The sequence below is a fragment of the Nyctibius grandis genome, chromosome Z (assembly GCF_013368605.1).
Source record: "Nyctibius grandis isolate bNycGra1 chromosome Z, bNycGra1.pri, whole genome shotgun sequence".
NCBI lineage: Eukaryota > Metazoa > Chordata > Aves > Nyctibiiformes > Nyctibiidae > Nyctibius > Nyctibius grandis.
Window position 1 is genome coordinate 43,309,858 of NC_090695.1, and position 26,595 is coordinate 43,336,452.

Consider the following 26,595-nt stretch of genomic DNA (forward strand, 5'->3'; position numbering starts at 1 on the left):
GATCTAGAGGGCTGCTCCCGATGAACTCAGCTTGGTGAGTTTCATACCTGGACACGGGGGCTGAGGCTCTCCTGGGTCAGCTCTGGGAGGGGCCCAGGCAGGGTGTTCGTTCCTTAAGAGTCTGTAGTTTGGGTTCCCATCTGCAATTGCATGCCCCTGTGCTCCTCAGGGCTTGTGGAGGTGGGTCTTTGATGGGCTGAAGGCTCCTGGGATGGGCCTGGGGGTAGCTGAGACAGGGTATTATTTGAGCTTTGCCTCTGCCGTTGTCTCTCTGTGCTGCTTTGTGGGTGAGATTTTTATTACATAACCTCACTCTTATGTCCTGTAAGAACATCAAAAATAATTGCTATGTAGATTCATTTCTGTTACTGCCAAGGCTTGACACTCCCCCCTTTAGAATGGAGACTTGAGACTTAGCTGATGTGAACTATTAAGATGTTTATTGATTAATGAACACTCTTAAGAGGAAATAGTAGGGCAGCAAAATAGTCTATGCAAAGTAATCTATACACTTTGGAATCAAAATATACCAATTTACAATTTTATAATGAATTTATAATAGAATGCAGAGTCTAAGGAATCACGTATATGATTACTATTAAATTACACTTTTCTAAGCACTGAGGTGTAAATCTGTTTCCTGCTTCCACCACACCCCGCCAAATCTTAAGAACATAAACCTGATGGAAAGTCCAGCGTGTCGTCCAAAGGCGTTTCCTCCAGCCTCCTTGTGGGCTTGAATCCGCATGTCAGCATTACTGCCATCTGTAGGTATCCACACACCTGCCATTGGAAGACCCACCTTCCTTTTTTCTCCACTCAATTTGACATTTTATTCTCTATTTGGCATTTTATTCTCCATTTTTTTTCTGAGTTTGGGCTCAGCTTTTCATTAACCTTGCACCTCCTTGTCTTTGCCAAAATTCTTCCTGAGTGAACAGCCCTCTCATAATTACTTTTTTGACATTGGTCCCAGTTTTGCTACATCCATACCCAGATTTCATATTGTTATAGAGGTGATGTAAGCCTTATGTAGTGTTATCAACAGGATTGCCTCAGTGTGAGCGGCTTGGAGCCCGAAATTTACGTGTTATTACCAGCTTAGAGTGTTTGGATTTGGTTTACATTTTTGAATTGCTAGGTATAATTATTCCATTTTAGCCCTAGATCTCTGCCTAGATCTAATTCATCATGATCAGGTTCTTACTGTATGTGCTGGAGCACATGCCAGAGCAGCAGGCTAACTTGTTTTTCACTCTTCTGCTATGGGCTGTCATGGTTCCTTACTAGGGCATTACCTAGTGTGAGGCCTTGAGCTCCAGTTTGACTTACTCACAATTTCCTTTACGTACATCCATTTCTTACTGACATCTCTCTATTTAATTTACTTGGAAATAAGTGAGTACCTTGGAGAAAGATGTAGAGCTGAATCTCTTGATTTTTTTTGCCTTAAAGAAGCCTATAAATGTTTTAATAAGCAAGAAAAGCTTGCTGCTGTGAAATCGGCATATCACTAATGTGGAAGTATAGGCCCAGAAGGTTTTCCAGACATGAATCTAATTCATTCCTGTATATAGGTATGATAATCACTTAGGTCATCCTTGATTAGATATTTTTCTAATCTCTTCTTAGGTCTCCAGATAAGGAGACAAGAGATTCCACAGCCTCCAAAAGTAATCAGTTTTAAAACTTCATTATCCTTTAAAGTTACCATTGTATGTTTGTTTTGTTTGTTTGCTTCTTTTGTTTTGGTTTAGTTTTGTTCCCTAAAATCTGATCTCAATATTTTTAGTTGCCTTTTTAGGCTGATTATTTTTTTTTCCCAGGGGACTAAACTGACTCATTTCCTTCAGTCTTCTCTCAGAGGCCTTGTATTCTAAGCATCTTGTAATTATTTGTTCTTCTCTGGTGCCTCTCCCAAGTCCGTTATCCTTATCCTGTCACACTCAGAATCCTGCTGTTCTTACAATGCTAAACTTTACTGTTTTGTGATTGTAACACTATGATCTATCACATCTCGATTTTCAACACTAATTCCTCCATATTTAGTCAGAATAAAATGTCCTTTCCTGGTAACCTTCTCAACTTTCCTAAGCAACAAAGATCCTTGCATACTTCTAGTAACTATGTTGCATCACTTTCTCACCCAGTGCCTGAGTTAAAGAGTTCTTGTATTTTACCATCATTGGCTGTCTTTTGGGTAGCTGAGATAACTAGTTAAGAAAAAAATGTCTGTATCTGCTTCAAAATTTGAGAATCTGTTTCACTGGTAATATTGCCTTTGTTGTTTTCTTTGCTGCCTTTCATCTTAACTGCAGTCCACTCTCATATCTTTTCTTGAATTTCAGAATAAATGCACTATTCCTGAAATTCAATATAGAACCTTGTTACTCATTTCTCCTTGGCATGGTTGTCCTTCATGAACAAGCTGTCACCTTCTATGTTACTATTCCAGTTGGTTTTAGTTGTCCCTCAGAGTTTAACAGTGCTGGGTAGGACATACTGCAGAACTTCTCAGATGGTTTGGTATTTTTGGCGTTTGTGTAGACATCATTGGTGTTTTGGGAACGGTCTTTTGACATTCTGTCTTTGTTTCTTCCATAATCCTATTGCAATTTTCAACTCCTAGAGTCTAGTTCTAAGACAAAGTTACCATTGTCTTAATCTGTAAGGGCGTTTCCCATTAGTTCTCTCAAAAACTAATTTAATGCCTTTTTGCTGTTGCTGAGCTACAGCTCCTCCATCTCTGCATTTTTGGGTTCTCCTTCATTTGCTAAACAGGTGCTCTCAGTCGAGAAGATTAAAACCCTTCTGCTCATTCTGTTTGTACAGCCATGTGTTCATTTCCAATTATTCATCTGCCCCTACTTGGGTCTTTACACCTGACTAGGGGACTGACGAGGGAGCCACACCTGTGTCTCTGACTGCTTCAGCAGTCTGCTAGAAACTGAATATTTCTGATGTGTTACAGCCATATCTGGCAATGTCGTTAGTACCAGGTGACTGGGTCGCATAGGGCAGGAGGGTCCCCAAAGCAGACAAGAGAAAGGTAATTGAACTCTGAAGCAAATAGTCTTTTAATATTAAGGAACGGAATGCTACAGGTTTGTTTGGAAGCCTGTACTCTCTTAAAGTCATGCAGTATTTAAGCTTCCTAAATGGCTTTTGAAAATGAGCCTTAGGCAGTAGCGATCATATGGGCTTCTGAATATGTCTGGTCTTCAGCCATATTTCAGAGCATGAGTGCAGAGGAAATTCTGTTACCTTTACATTCTCAGTCTGTGCCCTGCATATTAATAGGGTGGTTGCTGTGGTTTCTCCTTTTTGTCCACCTGCTTGAATTGCAGAGAACTGAGACATGTTTCTGCAATGAAATATTTGCAGACAGAATAACATGCAGGGATCTATCAATCTATTTGGTGCAGGAGTTACTAATGTGTTACTCTGAGGTGTCCTAGAAACCATATTTTACCAACTGAAGCTTTTTGGAAATGCTGTGTTTGTTTGGTTTTGTTGTTTGTTTTTCCTCTTGCTGAAATAATGTGTAGTCACAGAATAATACCTTCTTGTTGTTTAAAGAAATGCAGAAACATAGAAATGTTTAGGAATGGATTTGAAGGAGAAGCCGATTTCCTCTTGCAAACTGTGTGACATCTATTTCTGAAAATTTAGCATATTGACTTAACCTCAGTGCACCAGATACCACATATTGGAATAAGGACAAGTAGGTGGCTTTTAGTCAAGGAGATTGTTAGTTTGCTTCATTTACATGAGTGTATCAATAATTTGCAAGTTGCACCAATGATTCTTTACACTGTTAATGAAAAGACACTCAAAACATAACAACATAACAACTTACGGGAAAATAGTTCTTAGTAAACATGTTGGCCTTTACAAACTGCAAATTGTTTTTTAAAAAAAATTATTGTTACAACAAAAGTCAGATATAATACATTATTTAGTTTAATTGAGACATTGTTGAATAGTTCATCAGATTTGGACATCAGCTTGGCATTTTATATAATCTGATTATAGCAGCCTTCCAGTACCTGAAGGGGGCCTACAGGAAAGCTGGAGAGGGACTTTTTATGAGGGCATGTAGCGATAGGACAAGGGGGAACAGTTTTAAACTGAAAGAGGGTAGATTTAGATTAGCTATGAGGAAGAAACTCTTTACTGTGAGGGTAGTGAGACACTAGAACAGGTTGCCCAGAGAAGTTGTGGATGCCCCCTTCCTGGCAGTGTTCAAGGCCAGGTTGGATGGGGCTTTGAGCAACCTCGTCTAGTGGAAAGGTGTCCCTGCCCATGGCAGGGGGGTTGGAAATAGATGATCTTTGGGGTCCCTTCCAACCCAAACCATTATACGGTTCTGTGTTCCTTACAAGAAAAACTGAACTAGGATTTTGGACTTCTGTGGAATTCTATGCCTAGCTCCAGGGGATGCCAAGAAACTTTTACTCGGTAGTCAGTGTGTACCTCTAGCTTGAGTGTAAGCTGTTAGTTTTATTAGTATGAACTTCCTGGGACAGAAATAACATCTTTGGTATTCTCAGTAATGCAGTTTATTTTTAAAAAATCCTATCAGTAAGTGTTTATACTGCTGATGATGTCTGGTTTTAGCACAGTGTATGATGCCTGCAGTTTAGCAGATTACTTAACTGATATAAAACATTGCAGTTCTCATAGAAGGAAAGGATAAATCTGGGCTTAAAATTATTATTTAATTTTGAATTCTGAAAGTGCTTTCTGATCTTTTGACTTCTTTTTGCAATTCTATTAAGGTAACACCATATGTTGCTGTCTGAGGCAGCTGAAAGTCACAAGTACCATAGAGTAGCCCAAAAGATTTTGAGAGTACTCAAGATCATGATATCTGTGTTTTGATGCACCAAAAAATCTAGAGAAGCTTTCTATTAAAAAAACGCAAAGCAATTCTGCATGGAAGTACTCCCACCTATGATAAAATGGCCTGGAGGAGAGAACGGTCACAAAACTTGCAAGAACCACAGGAGTTTGTGGCTGCTCATCTATGCTGCTTTTAAATGTATTATAGTAAGAAGGCACAATGGCTTTACCTTTTTCATAGTCCTACATTGGGTAGAAAGGTGTCACACTTTAGTGTTTGAGAGCCTTGTGACAGAAACTGTCTTCAGAGCTGAAAGTATACAAAACTATAAGCAAACTGTACTCCGTTTAGATTTTATTTAAGACAAGACTTAGCCCTCAGAAAAACATACGAGTGTAGATAAGGATTTTGAGGATTTAAATCACTGATGTTGCTGTTGTATAATAAGCTAGGTGAGGCAATTTCAGAGGGTTTTTTTTTAATTTATTCCTACAGTGCAGTCTGTAAAATGGGCTTTTCAGTGCCAAGATAGTTGGAGGATTGAAAAAAAGCCACCACCACACCTCTCAAACCTCAATTCTGTTGATATTTTTGTATCACTTCTACAAATACCATCTGTGTTTACTAATAGTGAAAGAACTTAGAAGGAAAAAAAATCTTTTGAGTATTTTCTCTGCCCTACCACCCTTTCCCTTAATTTTAAGTCATGTACCTGTTAGCAGTCTCTAATCTAGATATATATTTTGTTCTGCATTGAACAGACTTGCGAAGGCTTGGTCTTGAGAACGCTGCAGAGAAGAGCCTGGTTACCATGGGGAATGGGGGTTGCGGTCAGTCCATAACAGCTCCTCTAACACTCCTTCTTCCTCATGCTGTTACCCTGCTCCAGTGTGGGTCCTTCCCACGGGCTGCGGTCCTTCATGAAGTGCTCCAGCATGGGTGACCGCCATGGGGTACAATCCTTCAGGAACAGACTGCTCCCGCGTGGCTCTTTCCACAGAGAGAGCCTGCCAGAAAACATGCTCCTTCGTGGGCTTCTCTCCACGGGCTGCAAGGGAATGTCTGCTCCAGTGCCTGGAGCACCTCCTTCCCTCCTTCTCAACCGACTTTGGTGTCTGCAGGGCGCGCTCTCACACGTTTTTCCTCACTCCTCTCTGCCATGCAGTGTTTTTTACCCTTTCCTAAATAGACTCCCTGAGGTGCCTCCGTCTTGGCTGCGGGGCCCAGTCGTGCCCTGCAGTGGGTCAGTTGGAGCCATCTGGAACCAGCTGTGTCCAGCACAGGGCAGCCCCAGACTCTCCTCACAGGGGCTACCCCTCACCCCCCTGCCAGCACCTGGGCACTGCACCCTGTACAGAGCGACTGTGGTAGTTACCTCAGGGGGGAAAGTGAGGTGGTTTCTTCTTAAATTATGACTCAGATTTGGCAAGTGTTTGTACTAGGAAGGCTGGAGCCTAGAAGTGGTCGTGGCAGTGCGTAGCTGAAGGGTTGTGTGTAGCCTGGGCTTTGCTTAGGGGCCACGGGGTGGGTGGTTTTGGGATTTGCCAGGAGGGAGCAGTGCAGCTGCCTGAGACTCCAGGCGGGGGCTTTTTGTGAGGTGATGGGAGAAATGGAGGCCTTGGGACAAAAAAGGGTAGAAAGTGTGATTTATTGAAAAAAATACAACAAAAACCCCACATTGGTAGGAAATCTGGGGAAGCTAATGTGTTTGCAGATGGTCCTTCAATACCATCATCAGAGTGCTTAGGTTTGTGGTTGGTAATGCCCCTGCGCCAGCCGGTGCTGCAGGTGTCAGTCCGGTCGTGGACTGCCGTCCCCGCTGCCCGGCTCAGCTGTCGCAGAAGGGACCCATCTTTCCCCATACGTGTACACACATAGGAAGAATTGCCTGGCATGTGACCAAAAGAATTGGGTTTTTTTTGCAGGGCAGGCGAGGGACAGAAATAGTTTGTTTCCACATTCCTTTAATACTGTTATTTTTGAGGAGTTCAGATTCCTCTGGGCAAAACAGGAAGCAAAGGTTTAGAGCCACAGCCATGTTTTCTAAAATGCAGGAACGGGTCTGAGATGAGGAGAACCTGGGCAGTGATGCTACAGAGCCTGATACTGGCAAAGGCATCCCCTCTGGGACCTACGGGGAACGTGTAGGGTGGGGATGGAATTTAGCTGTGCTTGCCATGGCCAAGAGCCAAGGGAGCCATCGTATTGTCACTGCTTGGCGGCCTTCGGCTGCTGTGTTTGTAGTCACTCAGATACTCTCGTTCCCTGCATGGTCCCAGCCAACGCCCTCTTTCTTATTTTCCTTTTATGTTTTCCAGTGGTTTAGTTCTTCACGGTAGGTATGGATTATCGAGCTTGTTTACTCTGTGGTTGACTCTGATTTGTTGTGCCTTGAATTGGACTGGTGGGTTTGCTGATTTATTTATTTTTTTAATTTTTTGTAATGTTCAAGTTTCCTGCATGAGCCCTGTAAAATGTTTGGCTGCATGCTGTAACTCCTATAAGCTGAAAAATGAATCTGTATTGCAGCTTCTTAACATGTTTGGTTACCTGAATTATGATTGGTATTGTTATTCCCAAACCATGCGGAATTAAATATCGTAGCACAAAGAATTAATTGTTTTTCCTTTGAACCTTCAGGGGAGAAACGGATTTACTGTGTTCTTTATTATAATGTAGCAGTTTTCCTGTCACTACAGTGATTTTTTTTCTGTTGGATTTTTGCTGTTAGATTAGGTTTATCTATTTTGTATTTTCTCTCAACTTTGCTAGAGCAGGTATTTGCATAAGGTGTATCTTGCTTTGCACATGCAACACAGTGCTTATGTTTGTTCTGATGTGCTTGGAATTGTATGCAGAGTTGGGAATCTTGCTTTGCTGCTGCTATTTAGGTCCATTTCTATACTTGATAAAAGAATTGAGGTCATAGTTTATCTGCAGAGTTTTCTATTGCTGACCGTTTTCTAGCTTTCCATTTATGGTTCACACTGTCCCCTTGAGAAAATAGTCAGCCTAATATGTGCTAATTTGTGTTCTCCTCGATGACTTTGCACACCAATATAACTGATGCAGAATGTTTACTGCTTGCTTCCAGGCTGTCTAATTTATATACTTGGGGTTTTTTTTTTAATATACTCTGGCATCATAGTTGAGGGTGCAAAAAAACAGTCCAGTGTGAGCTATGCGAGGAAAAGCTATTTTTACCCTTTGGGTTTTTTGTAACCTGCTTTTAAGAGGAAAGTTTTGAATGCTTGCCTCCACCTTAAGAGCTTGGTGGGGTTGTGTCTGCTTCTGTAGTATTTTTCATGTTCGTGGCTGCCAGTAGCTTACAGTTAAATACACTGGGTTTGCAAAGATGTGCCCAAAGAGCAGCATGGCAGAGCATCATGAGATTCCTTTCCATGTGAATGTCAGAGGTTTTGTGATGTTGGGAGTTTGTGCCTCTGTTGCGTCTTTGCTCCCTGAAATCTGTAGTCGGAAAGTTTGCAGGAAAATCTGAAAGGTCTGTTCCACTTCTCTGGAACTGCTTTCGAGGAGTCAGGACATGACATCATTTGATCCATTCCCACTCTGATCCATAGTGTTCTGCAGCTTTTCCTGTAGTTGGAATGCCTGTCTCTTTGGATTAAAATAACCCTCTGATGTCAAATGGTTTGACCAGTGCCTTCTAGACGCCTGTTACGCACTTACTGTCTTTTGGTTTGTACATTTACCTTCCAGCCTGATCTGAGGTTTGCACGTGTATGCTTTGGTTAATGTAGATTGGACCCGCTGCTTATCTCCACTTTGGGGCTGATAATCTCTTACAGTGTGTGAAGTGTTTGGTGTATAGATATTTGAACCAAATTTCATACTGAGCTTTACAATAGCTGCATGTTAGTAAGTCAAAGTCTAAAAAAATTAGTTTTATGTGGAACATCTTCTTTTCTTTGTTACCGGAGATAATTCTGAAAATACAATTTAGGAGGGAATAGGTCACGTAAGTTTTGTAATTTAGTTTTTCTTTTGATAAATATAATTCTACAAACAAATTACATCAGAAATATCTGTATTTGCAAGGGTCATTCCCAGATATTAGCAGAAATTATAGGCAAATCTTATGTTGGCTGTTCCTAGTCTGGATACAGATTCTTACATTGCTCCATTTTTTCCTGAAAGAGATTACGCCTTTAACAATCCCTCTTGTGATGCAGCTAGCTATAAAAAATATGTTTCCAGTGGATGGAAAAGCCAACCTGCAGGCTTGAAAAGAGGGCTTTTGTCTGATAAAGGGATAGAGATAAAGAAGCCGCATCTTCAGCACTGAGCTTAGTTTTAGCTCATTTCTTGTAGAATCATAGAATGGTTTGGGTTGGAAGTGATCTTTAAAGATCATCTAGTCCAACCCCCCATGTTGTCACAAGGATCATATAACGTGGGGACTTGACCTGTGAACAGTGTTACCTTGTTCATAGTGCCAGATGACACACTACTGTAATCTTGGTTGGCAAAAAGTGAGATCTGCTTAGCTTAAAGCAGCTATCGTGTGCGTTTCTTAGCTCAAAACCGCACACAGAAGAGAAAACGGATTCAAACACTTCTTTGAAACAGTAACTGCTATTGAAAAAGACATGCATCTTTGTCAAATCTTAAGTAATATTGAAAGAACAGACTGTCATTAGCTGTAATCTGCTTCATGGGCAAGTCTTTTCTACTTGTGCCTTTTCTGTTTGTGGTTTTTTTTTTTCCTTAAATGTTTGGTCTTTTTACAAAGCTACTTGGGATAACTTGTGTGGCAATGTCTTTTGCATTTAATCTTTTATCTAGTGGTGGATGCTTTTCTTTTGGAAAGGTGCAGCCTGTTTTTTGATATCCTGTTAGATTATTTTGGTAGGACCTGAAGTGAAATTTCTGACTGTATCTTCATGCAAGAAGTACCACAGTAAGAAGAGATGCAAAAGTTGAAACACACAGGAAAACATTTTTGAACATGAAATACTTTTAAAAATCCATTGATGGCCATCAGTGATGGTTAAGCGAGAACAAATCTGACAGGTAAAAGAAGAAAGAGTTCTGAGAAGTTTTGAGTGGCATAGTTTCGTCTCATAGCAAAGCATCATAAATTGTTTCACTTTGTGCACAATGAGCCATGCTCCTTCATTCTGCCTAAGCTGAGGCTGGGAGGGGTGACAGAGCAATTGGTGCAGTTGGTTCAGGGGTGAATTTTGTCTGTTGGACATTACTGCATTTCCTTAATTTTATGGTTCCTCAAAGCAGTTTTCTTCCAGTGGTTCAGAGGTAAATTTACTTACAGAGGTGCAGTGTTGCAAGGTGTTAGATCAGACCCTTTTGGCAAATTACAGTGCCTTATTAAGGCTTGCAGGTGTTTTTCTGAGAATTGCTGCAAGACTGCTCTGAAGGCCATAATTTTGTACTTCTACAAGTGCAAGAGTCATTAGACTGTGCTGCAGCCTCATCTTGCCAGAACCATTAGTCATTTTAGGGAGTAGTATGAGTATGCGTAGGAGCCTGTAAACAAACCAACATGTAGACAGAGTTGCTCTAGAATTACAGGATGGATTTATTTTCTGGCCTGTAATATGTAGGAGGTCAGGCAAGATTGTTTACTGGTCCACTTGGTCCTGAGAAGAAATCTGTGTGCATGCATGCAGACTAGCGCTTACCTTTCAGGAATGACAGTATAAGACAATTAAGTCAGAAAGCTGTTTTGTTCTTTAAGTAGTGAAAAGTGCCTTCTTGACGATAACTGAAGTGTTACATTGGCAGAACTGGTACTCTTGTACCCTGTGTGTTTGACTGGCAAGGATTTGGTAGTGGGGGGGCTACAGGGGTGGCTTCTGTGAGAAGATTCCAGAAGCTTCCCCCATGTCCGATAGAGCCAGTGCCAGCCCACTCCAAGATAGACTTGCCGCTGGCCAAGGCTGAGCCCATCAGCGACAGTAGAAGCTCCACTGTGATAACATATTTAAGAAGGGGTAAAAACTGCGCAACAGCAGCTGGAAGAGAGGAGTGAGAATATGTGAAACAGCCCTGCAGACACCAAGGTCAGTGAAGAAGAAAGGGGAGGAGGTGCTCCAGGTACTGGAGCAGAGCTTCCCCTGCAGCCCCTGGTGAAGACCATGGTGAGGCAGGCTGTCCCCCTGCAGCCCATGGAGGTCCATGGTGGAGCAGATACCCACCTGCAGCCCGTGGAAGACTCCACACTGGAGCAGGTGGATGTGCCCAAAGGAGGCTGTGACCTTGTGGGAAGCCCACACTGGAGCAGGCTCCTGGCAGGACCTGTTACCCCATGGGGAGAGGAGCCCATGCTGGAGCAGGTTTGCTGGCAGGACTTGTGAGCGCATGGGGGACCCACACTGGAGTAGTTGTTCCTGAAGGACTACACACCACGGAAAGGACCCACACTGGAGCAGTTCATGAAGAGCTGCAGCCCGTGGGAAGGGCCCACACTGGAGAAGTTCATGGAGAACTCTCTCCCGTGGGAGGCACCCCACGCTGAAGCAGGGGAAGAGTGTGAAGAGGAAGGAGCGGCAGAGACAATGTGTGATGAACTGACCACAACCCCCATTCCCCATCCCCCTGTGCTGCTCAAGGGGAGGAGGTAGAGAATTTGGGAGTGAAGCTGAGCCCAGGAAGAAGGGAGGGGTGGGGGGGAAGGTGTTTTAAGATTTTGGCTTTATTTTCCATTATGCTACTCTCTTTTGATTGGTAATAAATTAAACTAATTTCCCGAAGTCGAGTCTGTTTTGCCCATGATGGTAATGGGTGAGTGATCCCTCCCTGTCCTTATCTCGACCCACAAGCCTTTCGAGCCTTTCGGCACTTTTTTCTCCCCCTGACCAGCTGAGGACTGGGGGTGATAGAGCAGCTTTGGTGGGCACCTGGCATCCAGCCAAGGTCAACCCACCACACCCTGGTACATAAAAGAAGAATCTGTTAATAGCATCTTGAAATGTGGTTACATGAAATTACTGTCTTTTGGTTTGAAAATACTGCATGTCTGCAAAGATACTGGAGCTGTAGTTTCACGTAACAATTCCGGTCTAAAATAATAGTCATTCAGAAGTCTGTGTTTAACTGAATTAGGTTAATGTGAGTCTTTGAAATTTTTCAGTGCCAACAGATAAATCTTAGCCAATGTCTATAATGATTCTAGACAATGAAATTCACAATATATTCAGGACTAAAAAAAGGAATTTCTAAATAGCCTTTGAAGAAATTAGATGCCAATTTTTCCCTCTTTTATTTTCTCCCAAGACTTCTTATTTTTCTTTATAGCTTATGTGGTTTTATTATGATTCTCAATGCACTTTAAAAAAATATTTTTAAAGGCAAAAAAATACTAGGACTCATGCAAAGAAAATGAAGGCAAAACATGGCCATGAATTTAGTTATAAGCAAGTGTCATTGACTCTCATGTCTTACTTACTTTTGCAAGAGTGAGGAATCCAAACACTAATGTGAAGAGTAAAGAAGAATTTAAATTAAACAATCAAAAAATATACCACTAGCAAGGTTTTAAATCTGAATGCCAGATCTTCAGCTACATTACTTGCAACTATTTGAATGAGACATAATTGCAGAAGGCACTATTATGAAGCAATTCCTGCCTTGTTAATATTCCGTGTATGTTGTATTCCCCTTCTTTACTGTGCCCCTCCACACTCCCTTTTTGCCTCAAGTTCTTCTGTCTCCTGGTTCTCTGGATGTTTTTCCCAAGCTCATATTTACTCTTATGGACAGGCAAATTACATGAACAAAGGAAGAATTTGTTGTTAAGGACAATTCTGATGTTTCAGCTGCACCAAGTTATTGTGGTGGTGCATATGTAGATTGATCATAATGGAAAAATTCTTCTTTGTAAGGCTAGTGCAAAACCAGAACTGGCTGCCCAGAAAGATGGTGGAATAACCCATGGGCAGAGGGTTTCAAGGTTTGGCCAGACAAAGCCATGACCAGCATGGTCTGGTATTGGCATTAGTTCCACTTTGAGGAGCTGATTGGTCTGGGTGATCTCCAGTGGTCGCTCCGATCAACATTTTTCTGACTGTGAGTTTGTGAGAACCATCTGAGTGTACAAGCAGGTACCAGAATATACTGGTTTCTCAAATATTTCACCTGTGTCCATAATGTTTTTGTCTTTCCTTTTCTGTATCTTCCCTATTCCACTAGTGAAAAAGCATCTGAGAGAAAATATTACTGTGTGATTAGAAGAGTGAACATAAGTTAGAAATGATGATTAATATTATTAAACAAATGTTTTTGTGGAACTGCTCTGGAGCAGTCCCTGACTTAGCTGCAGGCTGGAGCAGATCTATAGGACAAAACGTTTGGTACCAAGGACCTAATGTACAGCCTTACACACATTTGAGTAGCCTCATATCACATTAGCTCTGGACTGGTTCTGTGCCGGCATGCTCTGTTCAATGCAGATTGAACATATCAGGTGCACTCCTGGATCTCTCATCTGCCGATTGTTGTTTGAAAGAAATCCATTACGTGACCTTCAAGTCTGCTCTGCAATGTGCTCTGAAGTGCAGTGTGTGTGGACCATCAGAAGTTGCCCTTCAAAAGTGTACTTCGGATCCAGACTAAAACACAGATGTGGAGTCACTCTGAGAGACTGGCTCTGACAAGTGTAGATGACAACCTATTCACTCTTGCAAGCTGCAGATTTTTTTTTGTGCTCCTCCCCTTCCTTCCCCTTCCTTTTTTTTCCAGACTCTTTTTCCCCTAGAACTGATGAGAGTCAGAAATTCAGAGACTTTCAGAAAAGCCAAAACCCTGGTCATACGTCTGAAACAGCAAACAGTGTTTTCCTGGTACTGACTGTGATTTTTTTAATCGTGTGCCTGCGTTAATCAAATATTTGAAACATTACTTCAGCTTGTAGTGACTCACTTTTAGTTCCAGAGCTTGGATGTTGTGTATTTGAGCTCAGGATCCGCACGAGTAACTGTCTGCAGAAACTGGCCTGTTTGAAAGTCTTGAATCTTGGCTGTTCTAAATTCCTACTGTTGACCGGCTGCTTTTGTACATGAAAATTGTTCTATTCCAGTAACTGGCTAAACATCTTTAGAAGGGTGTGGCAGAAGAGCCTTTTGTACTCTTAGTTTTCAATAGCTACTATAACAATGCCAGAGTCCCAGAAGACTGTAAGGAAGGTTATGTTGTGCTAATATTTTAAAAGATGAAGTGAATGACTGGGTAATTGTAGCATGGCAGCTCAACATCAGTTCTGTGTAGGATAATGTAATGGATGTTGTTGCTTTTGGTTCATCAGTTCTATTTGGGCCATAATATCAGTTAACCTTCTTCTGGCAGAAGATGCATGACTTCAGATACTCCCAGAGTCCATTGCCTCTGTTTCTTATGTAGGCAGGACACAAGAAATGTTTTAAAAGTGTTTCTTGTGTTAAAAGGTGGTGGGAAGGGTCTTCCTTTTCTGATCAGAGCACTCTCTCTCTCCCCAGTGCCCTAAAGCATTACCAGGCCTGTCCTCAAGACACTTCTGTCTCTCTCTTCTTGCTCAGCTTTAGGCATTTACAAGATCTGGCCTGTCTGCATTCAAGATTGGTGAATGGTGTTTCTTACTCAAGTTTAAATTTTGGTTTTCAATAAGATGGGAATTGGAAGGGGAGAAAAGTTAAATGTTTTTTGAGACCTCATTAACTCTGATAATTCTATATCTGTTTGCTATTAAAAGTCTGAGGCTTTTTTATGTCAGGGGCAGGTTTCTCTCAGCTCTCCTTTCTTTTCATGGGGGCAGGCATGGGCCTGGGCAGGAAATGAAGGAGCTGGTTTTATTTTTATCCTGTGTCTGTTATGTTGGCTTCATCATTGACTGCATACTGGTCATCAGCTGTTCAGTGTGCTCAGGATAGATAGAACCGGAAACTGATTTTTTTTTTTTCAGATGTTCATTTTATTAATTAGGATGCCTGAAGCTGATTATTACTTTTCTAAAAAAATTTCTCATTAATTGAAGACTTGCAAAATGCTGCTTCTTATCTGTTTTAAACTCATATTAAAAACAGGTAGAGGTGATTTGCATAGGCAGTAAGTAATTTCTATTTTCGATAAGCTGTTAAATTTGTAGATATAATAATTTATCTTTGGATTCCTAAAGTACTTTTCAAATCTGATGAAAAGGTGTAAAGATGTTTGTCAGATAAATTGTCATTTTTTTAAACTGGTCTTCTATAGTTTCACTGGTTCAGTGAAATGGGAGCTGCAGGAGACGATATGCGAATGTGCTTTTGAAGACTTGCAGCAAGAGTAAAGTTGTGTTATCAAAACAAAAATTTGAAAACAAAAGTAGGTACATAGAGTTAAAAAATTGAGAGTTAAAAATGCTGTTGAGCAAAACTGTGGTACCATGGTATGGTCCTAGTACTCTGTTATCTGTTATCCGGGGAGTGATAACATTTCCAGACTCCACAAGAGAGCTGTGTGACTTGTTCAGGTCTCTTTAGTTATGATGTCACTTCAATTCAAAGAGATATTTAGGAGCTGATGTAAACAATTTTTAAACTGGAAGCAGAAATTCAAATTAATTCCCTGTAATCATAGGGTTAGTCTGAGATGATATGGTTTGGGAAGGCTGCTGCTGACACATGTTCACCCTTTCCACCACAGAATTTCATACCTTGGTGAGAGACAAAGTAGATTTAGAAACACTGGAGAACTGAAATCTGATGTATGATTTGCCTTTGAGTTACTCAAGTGCACACTGCACCTTAATCCAATTCACTTCCGTTCCAATGTGGCTTGTGTACTCTGTTCATTATTGTTCCATATGGATCTCTGATGTTAATAACATAATGTTTAATTATGTTATATACGGGGAACTTTATAATGACTCATATCTAAACAATAGATGTAATTATGTTCTTCCCAAGAATTTGTAGGTTTTATTTTTCTGCTGCAGACTTAAATCTAGTAGCTCAGTGGTTCTTTGGACATAAAATCATGGTTTTGCATTTTTTTCCTCTGTTGTGCCCAAAATCTGACTTCTTGTGTGCTTTCAGTTGTGCAGAAACCTGAATGGTAAGCCACTGACTCTTGTGCCACTGCAATATTTTCTCTTGAACAGAGAGTAGTGTATGTTTTAAACTTTGCTCCTGCTGAGTTCAGAAGCAGACTTGGGACTCAGAAATGGAACCTTCCAAGGTTATTATGAACCAAATTGGAGTAAAAGACTTTGCAGAAAATATTAAAGGCAAATTAGTGTTGAAACTAATGTTTTTAACTTGTTTAAAATCCAGTGATACAAGGATTTCACAAGCACTTGTAGGAAGTTTTTTGTGCAGAGCAATTTTATGCGTGCAGCTTTTCTGCTTTACAATTAAAATATTATGCGTGTTCATAGTTGTTCTGCCTCATCACTATGAACTATGTGTGTATGTGTGCATGTGGTGAGGTGTTAATGTTACTTTCCAGGTGCTGCTTTCGCTGACTGGCAAGAAACATATGTTTCACAGCTCTTTTTTTTTTTTTGCTTAAAGCTGTTTTGGATGAGTTTGCTTAGCATGTGGCAGCAGAAGCAATCAGATTTCCCAAGCAGGTTACAGTTCAGTAAGCAGAGAGTGGTCTAACGCGGGAGAAGTGGGGAATTCTCTCTAACGGGGCATTGCATATGCCATTGAATTCCCAGCCATTTTATACCATAGGGACTCTTTTTCAAAAAAAGAAAATATTTTGAAGATGTTTCTCAAAGACATATGTGTGCTAAAAGACTGTTTTGGTTTTTTGAAAGGTAGCTTGTTCACCTGTCTTGTCGAGATAACTGTATCTGTACAAGTGAAACACTGGTGTATTGCTGGAGTCTGGATAAACATTGGTGCTTTGTGAAATTCCTCAGAGAATGTGCCAAGACAACTTGCACTTGGGGTGGGATGCCTTTGCAGATTCAGTCAGAGGTCTCCGTGCTTCTAATGTGACTTGGAGTTATGGGTAAATATGTTCCAAGAAAAGCTGTTTTTTATGGAAGACATGAGTAAATATGTCCAAAGTTTTTTAGGGAAGACAAAACTATATTTGCTTACGTGCTCAACTGGCATACTAACTTTTCTCTGGCAAAAGTTCTGCAAAATAAAAGGAAACAGTTATAAATGAAAAAGTTAATTTTAAAAATGTATGTATGTAAATACCCCTCGCAATGATACAGGCTGGGGCTGGTGAGTCCAAGGAGCAGCTCTGGGGCACAGCCTGGGCAGCAAAAAAAAGGGAGAGTGGCACCTAGGGCAGTGTGAGCAGGACACGGCCCTGAGAGCCAGGGGAAGGCAGGGACAGTTCCCTCTGCTCAGTGCCTGCCAGACCCCACTGGGGTACTGCCCCTGCTTTGGGACCCTGATGGAGGAATGACACTGACAAACTGCTGGGACGTGAGGGGAAGCCACAGAGACAGTGGGGCTGAAGCCCTTGCGCTGAGTGGAGAGGCTGCGGGACTGGGGCTGGTTTAGCTGGGAGGAGCGATGGCTTCAGGGTCACTCAATAACAGCCCAGGGGATGGAGGAGATGCAGCCGGACTCATCACAGTAGTGTGTGGCAGGACGGTGGGTTAGAGACAGCTGGCACATGCTGAAACAGGGGAAATTCAAACTGACTGTAAGGAAGAAATGTTTTCCCCATGAGGACAGACCAGCAGTGGAGCTGGGCCCAGACAGGTTGTGCGGTTTCCAGCCCTGGAGGTTATCAAGCCCCAGCTGGATAAGGCCCTGAGCAGCCTGGTCTGAGCTCAGAGCTGGCTGTTCTTTGGGCAGGGCTTGGAGGGGAGACCTCCTCCGGTCCGTTCCTAACCCAGTTATCTTGTTATACTATTTGTGGCAAAAAGCAGTGTGTATGTGTGTGTAGGTGTAGTCTTGGTTCCACATGGCACACAGCTTTGTTTTGAGGCAGTAACAATAGTATACAGACTTACTGAGATTGTGGTCTTTTATTCCGAAAAGTCAGGATTAGACGGTGGAAATATGATGCATTTATTAAGTAAACTCTAAGAGGCATATTTGGAATAATGGACTGGGAAATAATAATAATAATAATAAATTATAATAATAATCTGGACTTGGGAAACAAATAACAAACCAAACTGGAATCTGAATACTCACATTTTCACCTTTTCTTATTGCATGTCATTTCCAGAGCAGCACTGGGCATGGATGTTGTGGTGTTGCTCCAGGATGAGAGTATGCCCTTTGGTGGTGTTTTAAATACTTCTTTTAATAAAAAGTAGCAGAGAAAAATCCTTAAACTTAGAGCTTTTTCTTTATTTTGCTTCAGAAATATGTGGAGATGTTTAATTTTTTGTCTTTGCAGGCAGGAAGGTAGTTTAACCTTCAGCAAATAGCTAGGTGCAGTAGTAATCAACCTTCGATTTCTCTGTTTTGGAGAAAGATTCATCCATCAAGTCCTGAGTGCAAAGCTAAGAGTGCTTACAGAGCTCTTTCCCATATATATTTGATTACTGGAGCACAGCTGCTGTTCTGAGTAATTAATGTGAGAGTATAATATCTTTCAGATGGGTGCTGTGTCTTTATTTCCAAGGTCAGATGACCTCTCTTGTTTATATTCTCTTCTGTCTATGGCATTTTATGTAGTATATTGATTTTTGTTGCTTGCTGGAAATAAAGTGCTTTTTCAAGGCCTGGTGAGAAAAATCAGGCAGACCTTGTCTTTGCTTGAGGGAAATGCTTCTGAGAATAAAAAAATGTGGTTTTTAGTAGTCTTCCAGCTATCATGTATGAAAAGGGATTTAGTGCCTCTAACCCCCAACCTTAATAGGTGGTTCTTTAAATTACTGTCTTAAAGACTGATTGTTAAACAGTCAAATAAATGTACTTGTCTTAGAAGCTTACTTTCCATTGAAGGTTATTGGGGCTTAGGTGACCTAAGGGCATTTATTCAGATCTACAATTTTATAGGTAAACTTATCTTCTTTTCCAACAATTAAAATTTCTCTTTTTTTTTAAATTTCAAAATACATTTGAAAATAATAATTTATTGTTTGCAAAATTAAAAAGTGAAATTAAATTGAAATTATTGGAGGAAGGGCAAACAGAAGAACCTTTTTCAGTAAAAAGCTTTGAGTAGAGCTTAAAGTTTCCTCCTCATCCCCTCAAAAGACACAACCTTGAAAATTTCAGGCTATCAATATTTGAAATTAACCTCAGATCATTCTTCAAGTGAGGGCAATTTCACAAGTGGAGCTTTGGAAACTTTCTCAATTTGCAAAAGGAAAATGTTGGGGCTCTCAGGTAGTTTTTAGCAATATTTTGTATGGTTTGTAATCTCTGTAATTTGTTTCTCACAGTTAGACATGTCAGTGATGCTGTCTGTCCGTAGTATGCATTATGTTGCGAGCCTGTATTAAGACTTCTAAAACAGAATCACATGTTTTTAGATATTATCAGAACTTTCATTGTTGTAAATATTGTGACATTTGATACTTTATTTGACTTGAGGTATAGGTAGTCTTCATGCAGTTGAATTTTGCCTTGTTTTCTAACTTAATTCAGTTAAAGATGTGGCAGGATACATGTGATAAAGATTTCACAAAGTTGGTCATCATCCTGTGTTTGTGTGTAACTTCATTTCTTTCAACTAGTACTGCCCTTTTTCTGTGGGTGAACAATGACAGTTAGGTGCGAGTCAGGGGCTACTTTGAATGCAACAGATTTAAGGTGGAATTTGTAAACAGTCCTCTATTTTAGCCTAATTCTGTCTATGTGCAAAGCAATGGAAATTTTATAACTGACTTCAATGGAAGCAGGAAATCCTGCTTGTGATGGGACTTTTGAAAGGTCTGTTATGCCTTGGCATCTTCACACATCTCTTTGTGGGCTTAAAATGGAAAGCCGTCTAATATTGTTCTTGTTTACTTAAATAATACGTCATACACTGCAGGGAAGAGAGTGTTTGGTTTGTTAGTTCTGGCACACATCTGCAAACACACCTGTATTCTGCCTATTTTTTCCTGATTTCTTGGAGGTCTTAGCTGGAAAAGACCTTAGGTTGTCACTGAAGGCTTCTTACTAACGTAACTTCTTTAGGTGGCAAAAATGGAGTTTTTTCATGGTTATTTTGAAAAAGGATTAGTTTGTGTAGGACATCTTTAGCTGTTCACTTAATGTGATTTATTAGCTATTATTTTACAACTGTATTTTTCATATACTGTATGATACACATTTTTCTCCCTTCTGATGAGGGTAGGAAAGGCAAGTCTTAGAGGTGAAACACAACATGCTAGATTTGCAAAAGCTATGTGTGAGCTGTTTCTGAAGATGAAAAGATCTGTCTGGGGCAAGGGCCAAGATGTATTTTGTTTCCCTTTTTTTTTTTTTTTTCAAGGACCCTTAAGTTTTAAAGGCTAAAACATTAGGTGTGACAAAAGCAAGGAGTGTGCTGAGCTGGAAGCTGCACCCACTGGATTATCCATGGAAGCGTAGCACAGTAACTCCCACCTAGCCTTGCCTGCCTGTCAGCTTTTCTAATAGAGGGCAACTGAAATTACCGGTGCTTTCTTGTCACAGGAAGTTATTCCCACAGCTCTTCTGCACAGAGCTCATTTAGTCAGCAAAGTGTCGCCTTAGCCTCTTGCCTCACTCACAGAATCACAGAATCACAGAATCAGCCAGGTTGGAAGAGACCTCAGGGATCATCGAGTCCAACCGTTGCCCTGACACCACCCTGTCAACTAGACCATGGCACTAAGTGCCATGTCCAGTCTTTTCTTAAACACATCCAGAGATGGTGACTCCACCACCTCCGTGGGCAGCCCATTCCAATGTCTAATAACCCTTTCTGAAAAGAAATTCTTCCTAATGTCCAACCTGAACCTCCCCTGGCGAAGCTTGAGGCTGTGTCCTCTTGTCCTATCGTTAGTTGCCCGGGAGAAGAGGCCAACTCCCACTCCACTACAACCTCCCTTCAGGTAGTTGTAGACTGCAATAAGGTCACCTCGGAGCCTCCTCTGCTCCAGGCTAAACAACCCCAGCTCCCTCAGCCGTTCCTCATAGGACAGACCCTCCAGACCCTTCCCCAGCTTGGTCGCCCTCCTCTGGACTCGCTCTAACACCTCAACATCTTTCTTGAAGCGTGGGGCCCAGAGCTGAACACAGTACTCAAGATGCGGCCTCACCAGTGCTGAGTAGAGAGGGACTATCACTTCGCTAGACCGGCTGGCTACACTTCCTAATAGAGGCCAGGATGCCATTGGCCTTCTTGACCACCTGGGCACACTGCTGGCTCATGTTTAGCCGGCTGTCGATCAGCACCCCCAGGTCTCTTTCCACTGGGCCGCTTTCTAACAATGCTTCCCCCAGCCTGTAGCGCTGCATGGGGTTGTTGTGGCCGAAGTGTAAGACTCGGCACTTGTTCTTGTTGAACCTCATGCCGTTGGTCTCAGCCCATCTATCTAACCTGTCCAGATCCCTCTGTAGGGCCTTCCTACCCTCCAGCAGATCGACACTCCCACCCAGCTTGGTGTCATCTGCAAATTTGCTGAGGGTGCACTCAATCCCTACATCTAGATCATCTATAAAGATATTGAACAGCACCGGTTCAGTAGATTTGGTTCAAGCTCTATTTTACATTCATGTTAATTGTTTTAACTGATAGTTGACACATGCTTTTATAGATCCTTCAAGTCAGAAGTCTTCCAACAGGTGCCTTTTCTTTTAGTACTTACCAGTAAGTCACAGGCTAGAGCTGTATTTTACTTAGGGATATGTGGTTTGACTTAGGGAGCTAAAAGGACATAAAATGTCCTTTTTATGACACTACATTTTAAAAATATAGGGCAAGGTTCAAAATAGCTGAATGTGTTACATAAAAATGAAACCTTCTGAGCTAGATAGGCCTGTTTGCTCTATGAAACTTGTAGAAGCTAATTTGTATTCTCATGGAGTTTTCCTGTTTCTGTGGCCTGCACATTTATTTTTATTGGCAGACCTCTCTAGTAATTATATAATCTTTTCAGATTTTTTACTCAAAGTCAGCAAGGCTAACATGCCTCACTAGTCTCAGTGTGGTCAGGGTTATGAATATTAGTAATGTCTTCTCCATGTTTAAGTAAGATGTTTGGTGTAGAAGCCATCTTAAGTTATTACAGGTACATTCCACAAGGTAACTATGTTGTTTCTAGCTGTCATGTGCTCCTCTAGGGAGAAGGAACAGGTGCTTCAGATACTCTGAGAGTGCCTTTTTATTTCTAATGATTTTTTAGAAGTGCATAGGGTGACTAACTTAGTTGAAGATACCATACTGAAGAAGTGTAGTGTTCATAGGTGTCATGTATCTGAGCAATTGCAGACTCCTGTGATGGGAATAAATCTGTTTTGCATTACAGCATCCTTCCTTTGCACTGAGTTAGTGAGCTGTAGGGAGAGCGGTGGAGCAAAGGTGGAATATTTCTGTCATATCTTTACCATGGTTGAGCCCCTGGCAAAAGTTAGATTTTCTAACATGCGCCTGCCAATGTCATTGAAATGCCACAGCAGTCCATAGAAGCATCTCCAGGGAGTTGCTTGAAGAATCATTTGATTCTTCCACAAAGAATTTGTCCATAGAAGTGAGAAGTGCAGTCCCCAAGGGGATCATTGTTGGTTGCTGCTCCCATTTGCATGGGAGGTCATACTGTTGTGCTGGCTGTCATCTGACTTCAGAGCTGATGAAGTCAAATGTTTTCTGGGGAAGGAAGGGTGCTTTTTGTTGCTTCTGTTTATTGACTCCACTTTTTTTTAAGAGTAACATCAGAGGTTTTTTTTATTTCTTTCCAGCTGTGATAGACAAAATGTCAATAGAATAAGTGACCTACCCACCAGAACTTGCCATGAACCATTTGGTTGGACCGCCTGAGGGGGAGGTAAGTGAAGAGCCAGCAAATGGAGCAGTGAACGAGTCAGTGGAGGCTGACCTGGAGCACTCAGAGGTGGAAGAGGAACAGCAGTATGCTACTCGCTACCCAAGGCATACAAACAGCAGCCAAGGGGGCCTGTCTGGACAGGAGGAGGAAGGGATGTTAGCTCGGTCAGCCAGTACTGAGAGTGGTTTCCACAATCACACAGATACTGCAGAAGGGGATGTGATAACCACAGTGGAGGACAGTTACAATATAGAGAGAGTTCAAGAAAATGAGGATGAGAGCGCATATGCGGTGCAGTACAGGCCTGAGTCTGAGGAGTACACGGAGAATGCTGAGGCTGAGCATGGCGAGGCCATTCATAATCGAACATTGCCCAATCACTTACATTTCCATTCCATTGAACACGAGGAAGCCATGAATGCAGCCTACTCAGGTTATGTCTACACACATCGGCTTTTCCACCGAGGAGAGGATGAACAGTATGCTGAGCCTTACGCTGACTACGGACTGCAGGAGCATGTGTATGAGGAGATAGGAGATACACCGGACCTCGATGTTAGGGAGGGGATCCAACAGTATGAGCGGGAAAGGGAGGAAGCTGACAATTACCGCAAGGAGGCACTTGGTGCCCGCCTTCACCATTATGATGAACGGTCTGATGGAGAGTCTGACAGCCCTGAGAAGGAGGCAGAGTTTGCACCCTACCCAAGAATGGATAGTTACGAACAAGAGGAGGACATTGATCAGATTGTAGCAGAAGTGAAGCAGAGCATGAGCTCCCAGAGCTTAGACAAGGCAGCTGAAGATATGCCAGAGGCGGAGCAGAGTTTGGAGCATGGTCATGCTCTTGCTGGTGGTGGGCATGAAAGTAATGGCCAGCTCCCGGATGGTGCTCGAGTTACATCCAGCTTGGGAGAATCTGTACAGAGGTACAGCAAGGAGAAGAGAGATGCAATTTCACTGGCCATCAAGGATATTAAAGAGGCTATTGAGGAAGTGAAGACAAGGACCATCCGTTCTCCTTATACCCCTGATGAACCTAAGGAGCCTATCTGGGTGATGCGGCAGGACATCAGTCCAAGCAGGGAATCTGATGACCAGAGGCCACTAGATGGAGATGTAAGTATAAAAAGCTTTCAGCTCTCAGGTTATGTATGCCTCGTTCCTTTAATTGTGACATACATGGCAGTGAAAGAGGGTGCATTTTGTTCTTGTTCTGTGACTCATCCTTCAGTAAAGTGTGTAGTGCTTTGTCTATTTTGAATGTGTACTTTAGAGGACATGTAAGAGGTAAGAATGTGTATTATCAGTGGGCCAAATTTTTCTTGAAGCACTGCTGACCCCAGTTATACTATACAAGAATTTGTCACATGAAGCTCTGCTCTTGTTTTTTTTTTCTGAAACAAATGCTGTTACATTTTTTTACTGCCATGGGATATTTTAGAATAGTGACCAGACACTTTGTGATCTATTATCTGACCTTGTGTGTTTCTGTTAATTCTAGGTTTCTAAGTTTCATTTTCTGTCACATAACAATCCTAACAGTTCCATCAGAAATCTGTTAATATTCTTTATGATGATGTCATAGATTAGCTTCATATTCCAGAAACGTTGCAGGGTTTTTGTCCACTTGCGGGCTCTAGAAATGTGTTGTGAACCTCAGTATATTACACTATCATTGTAAAGTGTATTCACTCTCTAGCAACTTAAGTATCAAAGGCCATTGTTCAGATTTACATCAGCATTTCTGAAATTCTGTACGTTTGGCATGAGGCTTAACTTGGATCAGAATCAGTTCACAGTTTGTGGTTCCAGCTGCCTGTATGATAATCTTTAAGTAAAGTTTTATGGGGTTTCTGCATTTCTAATAAAATTAACTCATAAGCAACTGTTAACTGCATTAAATTTGTACCTGATATGAGAAGAGCTGGTAGGCTAAATTTACTGGCCAGAAATAGTCTATCATATGGACCCATGCTATTACTTCAAGGATAACTGCACTGCAAACATCTGCTCCATCCTTTTTATTGCTGTGGCATGTTTTTTGTGACCTTTGTTTTTTTGGAAGAACACCGAAAGATAGAACATTTTGTGTATTGTGTGGTGTTTTAAACTGTGTTATTGCAACCTTCTAGGAATGCATCAGAACTATCCAAAACACCTCAGCCTCTGCAAAGGGAATTCAGATGGTGAAAAAAGATCACATGCCCTGTAGATCTATGACAGGCTACTGATTTTTTTATCTGCCTTCAAAACGATGAAGGCTAGTATTCTACAAATAGGAAGATTTTTGGAGCATGGTATTTGTGTTGCTGAAAAAACATGCAACCTGATTGAGACATGTAGCTTCCAGATTTTGTTTTTCCTTGAAAACTGTTGGAAACCCACTGTGATGAGTATGTTTGGGTTGGTTTTTTGTTTCTTCATGGTTTCATTTAAACTTTTTTTTTTTTAAAAAACAAACCTATATTGCAAAAATTACTTCTACAACTATTTTAAAAATTATGTCTGTTACAGAGTTGATTAGCAGTCATGTGAAGAGCTAAAGCAATCTTCCCAGATTATTCTGTACAGGAGAACAATTATTTTTAACTTAACTTCTTTAAAAATTTCAAAAAGCTGTAATTATTTCTCTCCCCTTTTTCAAGTAGATCACATTACTCTTCTGCTGTACATTTTGTTCACCATATTGTCTGTGTTTGTAAGTGCTGTCTTTGTCTGGGAGGATCAAAGAACTCCCTGTTGCTTCCTCACTGTCTGATTGTGACACCCAGTACCGTGATGGTCTCAGTGACATTAGGTTGGGGAACCTAATGTTAGGTGTAGTGTCAGGGGATGAGGAAAAGGCAGAGGTGCTCAATGCCTCTTTGCCTCGGTCTTTAATGTCAGGACTGGTTGTCCTCAGGAGACTCGGTCCCCAGAGCCTGAAGTTAGGGACGGGGGGCTGTGTAGACCCCCTGTAATCCAGGAGGAGATGGTTAGTGACCTGCTGTGCCAGTTGGACACCCACAAGGCTATGGGCCCGGATGGGATTCACCCCAGAGTAATGAAGGAACTGGCAAATGAACTTGCCAAACCACCCTCTATTATCTACCGGCAGTCCTGGTTAACTGGAGAAGTTCCAGCTGACTGGAAATTAGCAAATGTAACACCCATCTACAAGAAGGGTCAGAAGGATGATCCAGGGAACTATGGGCCTGTCAGCCTGACCTCGGTGCCAGGCAAGGTGATGGAACAGATCATCCTGAGTGCCATTACACGGCACATGCAGGACAATTGGGGCATCGGGGCCAGCCAACATGGATTCATGAAAGGCAGGTCCTGCTTGACCAACCTGATCTCCTTCTATGCCCAAGTGACCCACTTAGTAGACGAGGGCAGGGCTGTGGATGTAGTCTATCTAGACTTCAGTATGGCATTCGACACTGTCTCCCACAGCATCCTCCTAGACAAACTGGCTGCCCGGGGCTTAGGTGGGTGGACTCTTCGATGGGTTAAAAACTGGCTGGATGGCCGAGCCCAGAGAGTGGTGGTGAGTGGGGCAAAGTCCAACTGGTGGCCGGTCACTAGCGGTGTTCCCCAGGGCTCAGTTCTGGGGCCGGTGCTGTTCAATATCTTTATAGATGATCTAGACGTAGGGATTGAGTGCACCCTCAGCAGATTTGCAGATGACACCAAGCTGGGTGGGAGTGTCGATCTGCTGGAGGGTAGGAAGGCCCTACAGAGGGATCTGGACAGGTTAGATAGATGGGCTGAGACTAACGGCATGAAGTTCAACAAGAACAAGTGCCGAGTCTTACACTTCGGCCACAACAACCCCATGCAGCTCTACAGGCTGGGGGAAGAGTGGTTAGAAAGCGGTCTGGCGGAAAGAGACTTGAGGGTG

General features: G+C 41.9%; 1 protein-coding gene across 1 annotated transcript in view; it reads left to right on the forward strand.

Moving 5' to 3' along the window:
• The window catches only part of APBA1 (amyloid beta precursor protein binding family A member 1), a 101,126-nt gene that overhangs the window by 36,461 nt on the left and 38,070 nt on the right, over window positions 1-26,595 (forward strand). Inside the window, exon 2 of the mRNA XM_068422350.1 lies at window positions 22,624-23,828. Coding sequence (XP_068278451.1) covers window positions 22,677-23,828 — 1,152 coding nt within the window. The 5' untranslated portion in view covers window positions 22,624-22,676. The remainder of the gene's footprint in view (window positions 1-22,623; window positions 23,829-26,595) is intronic.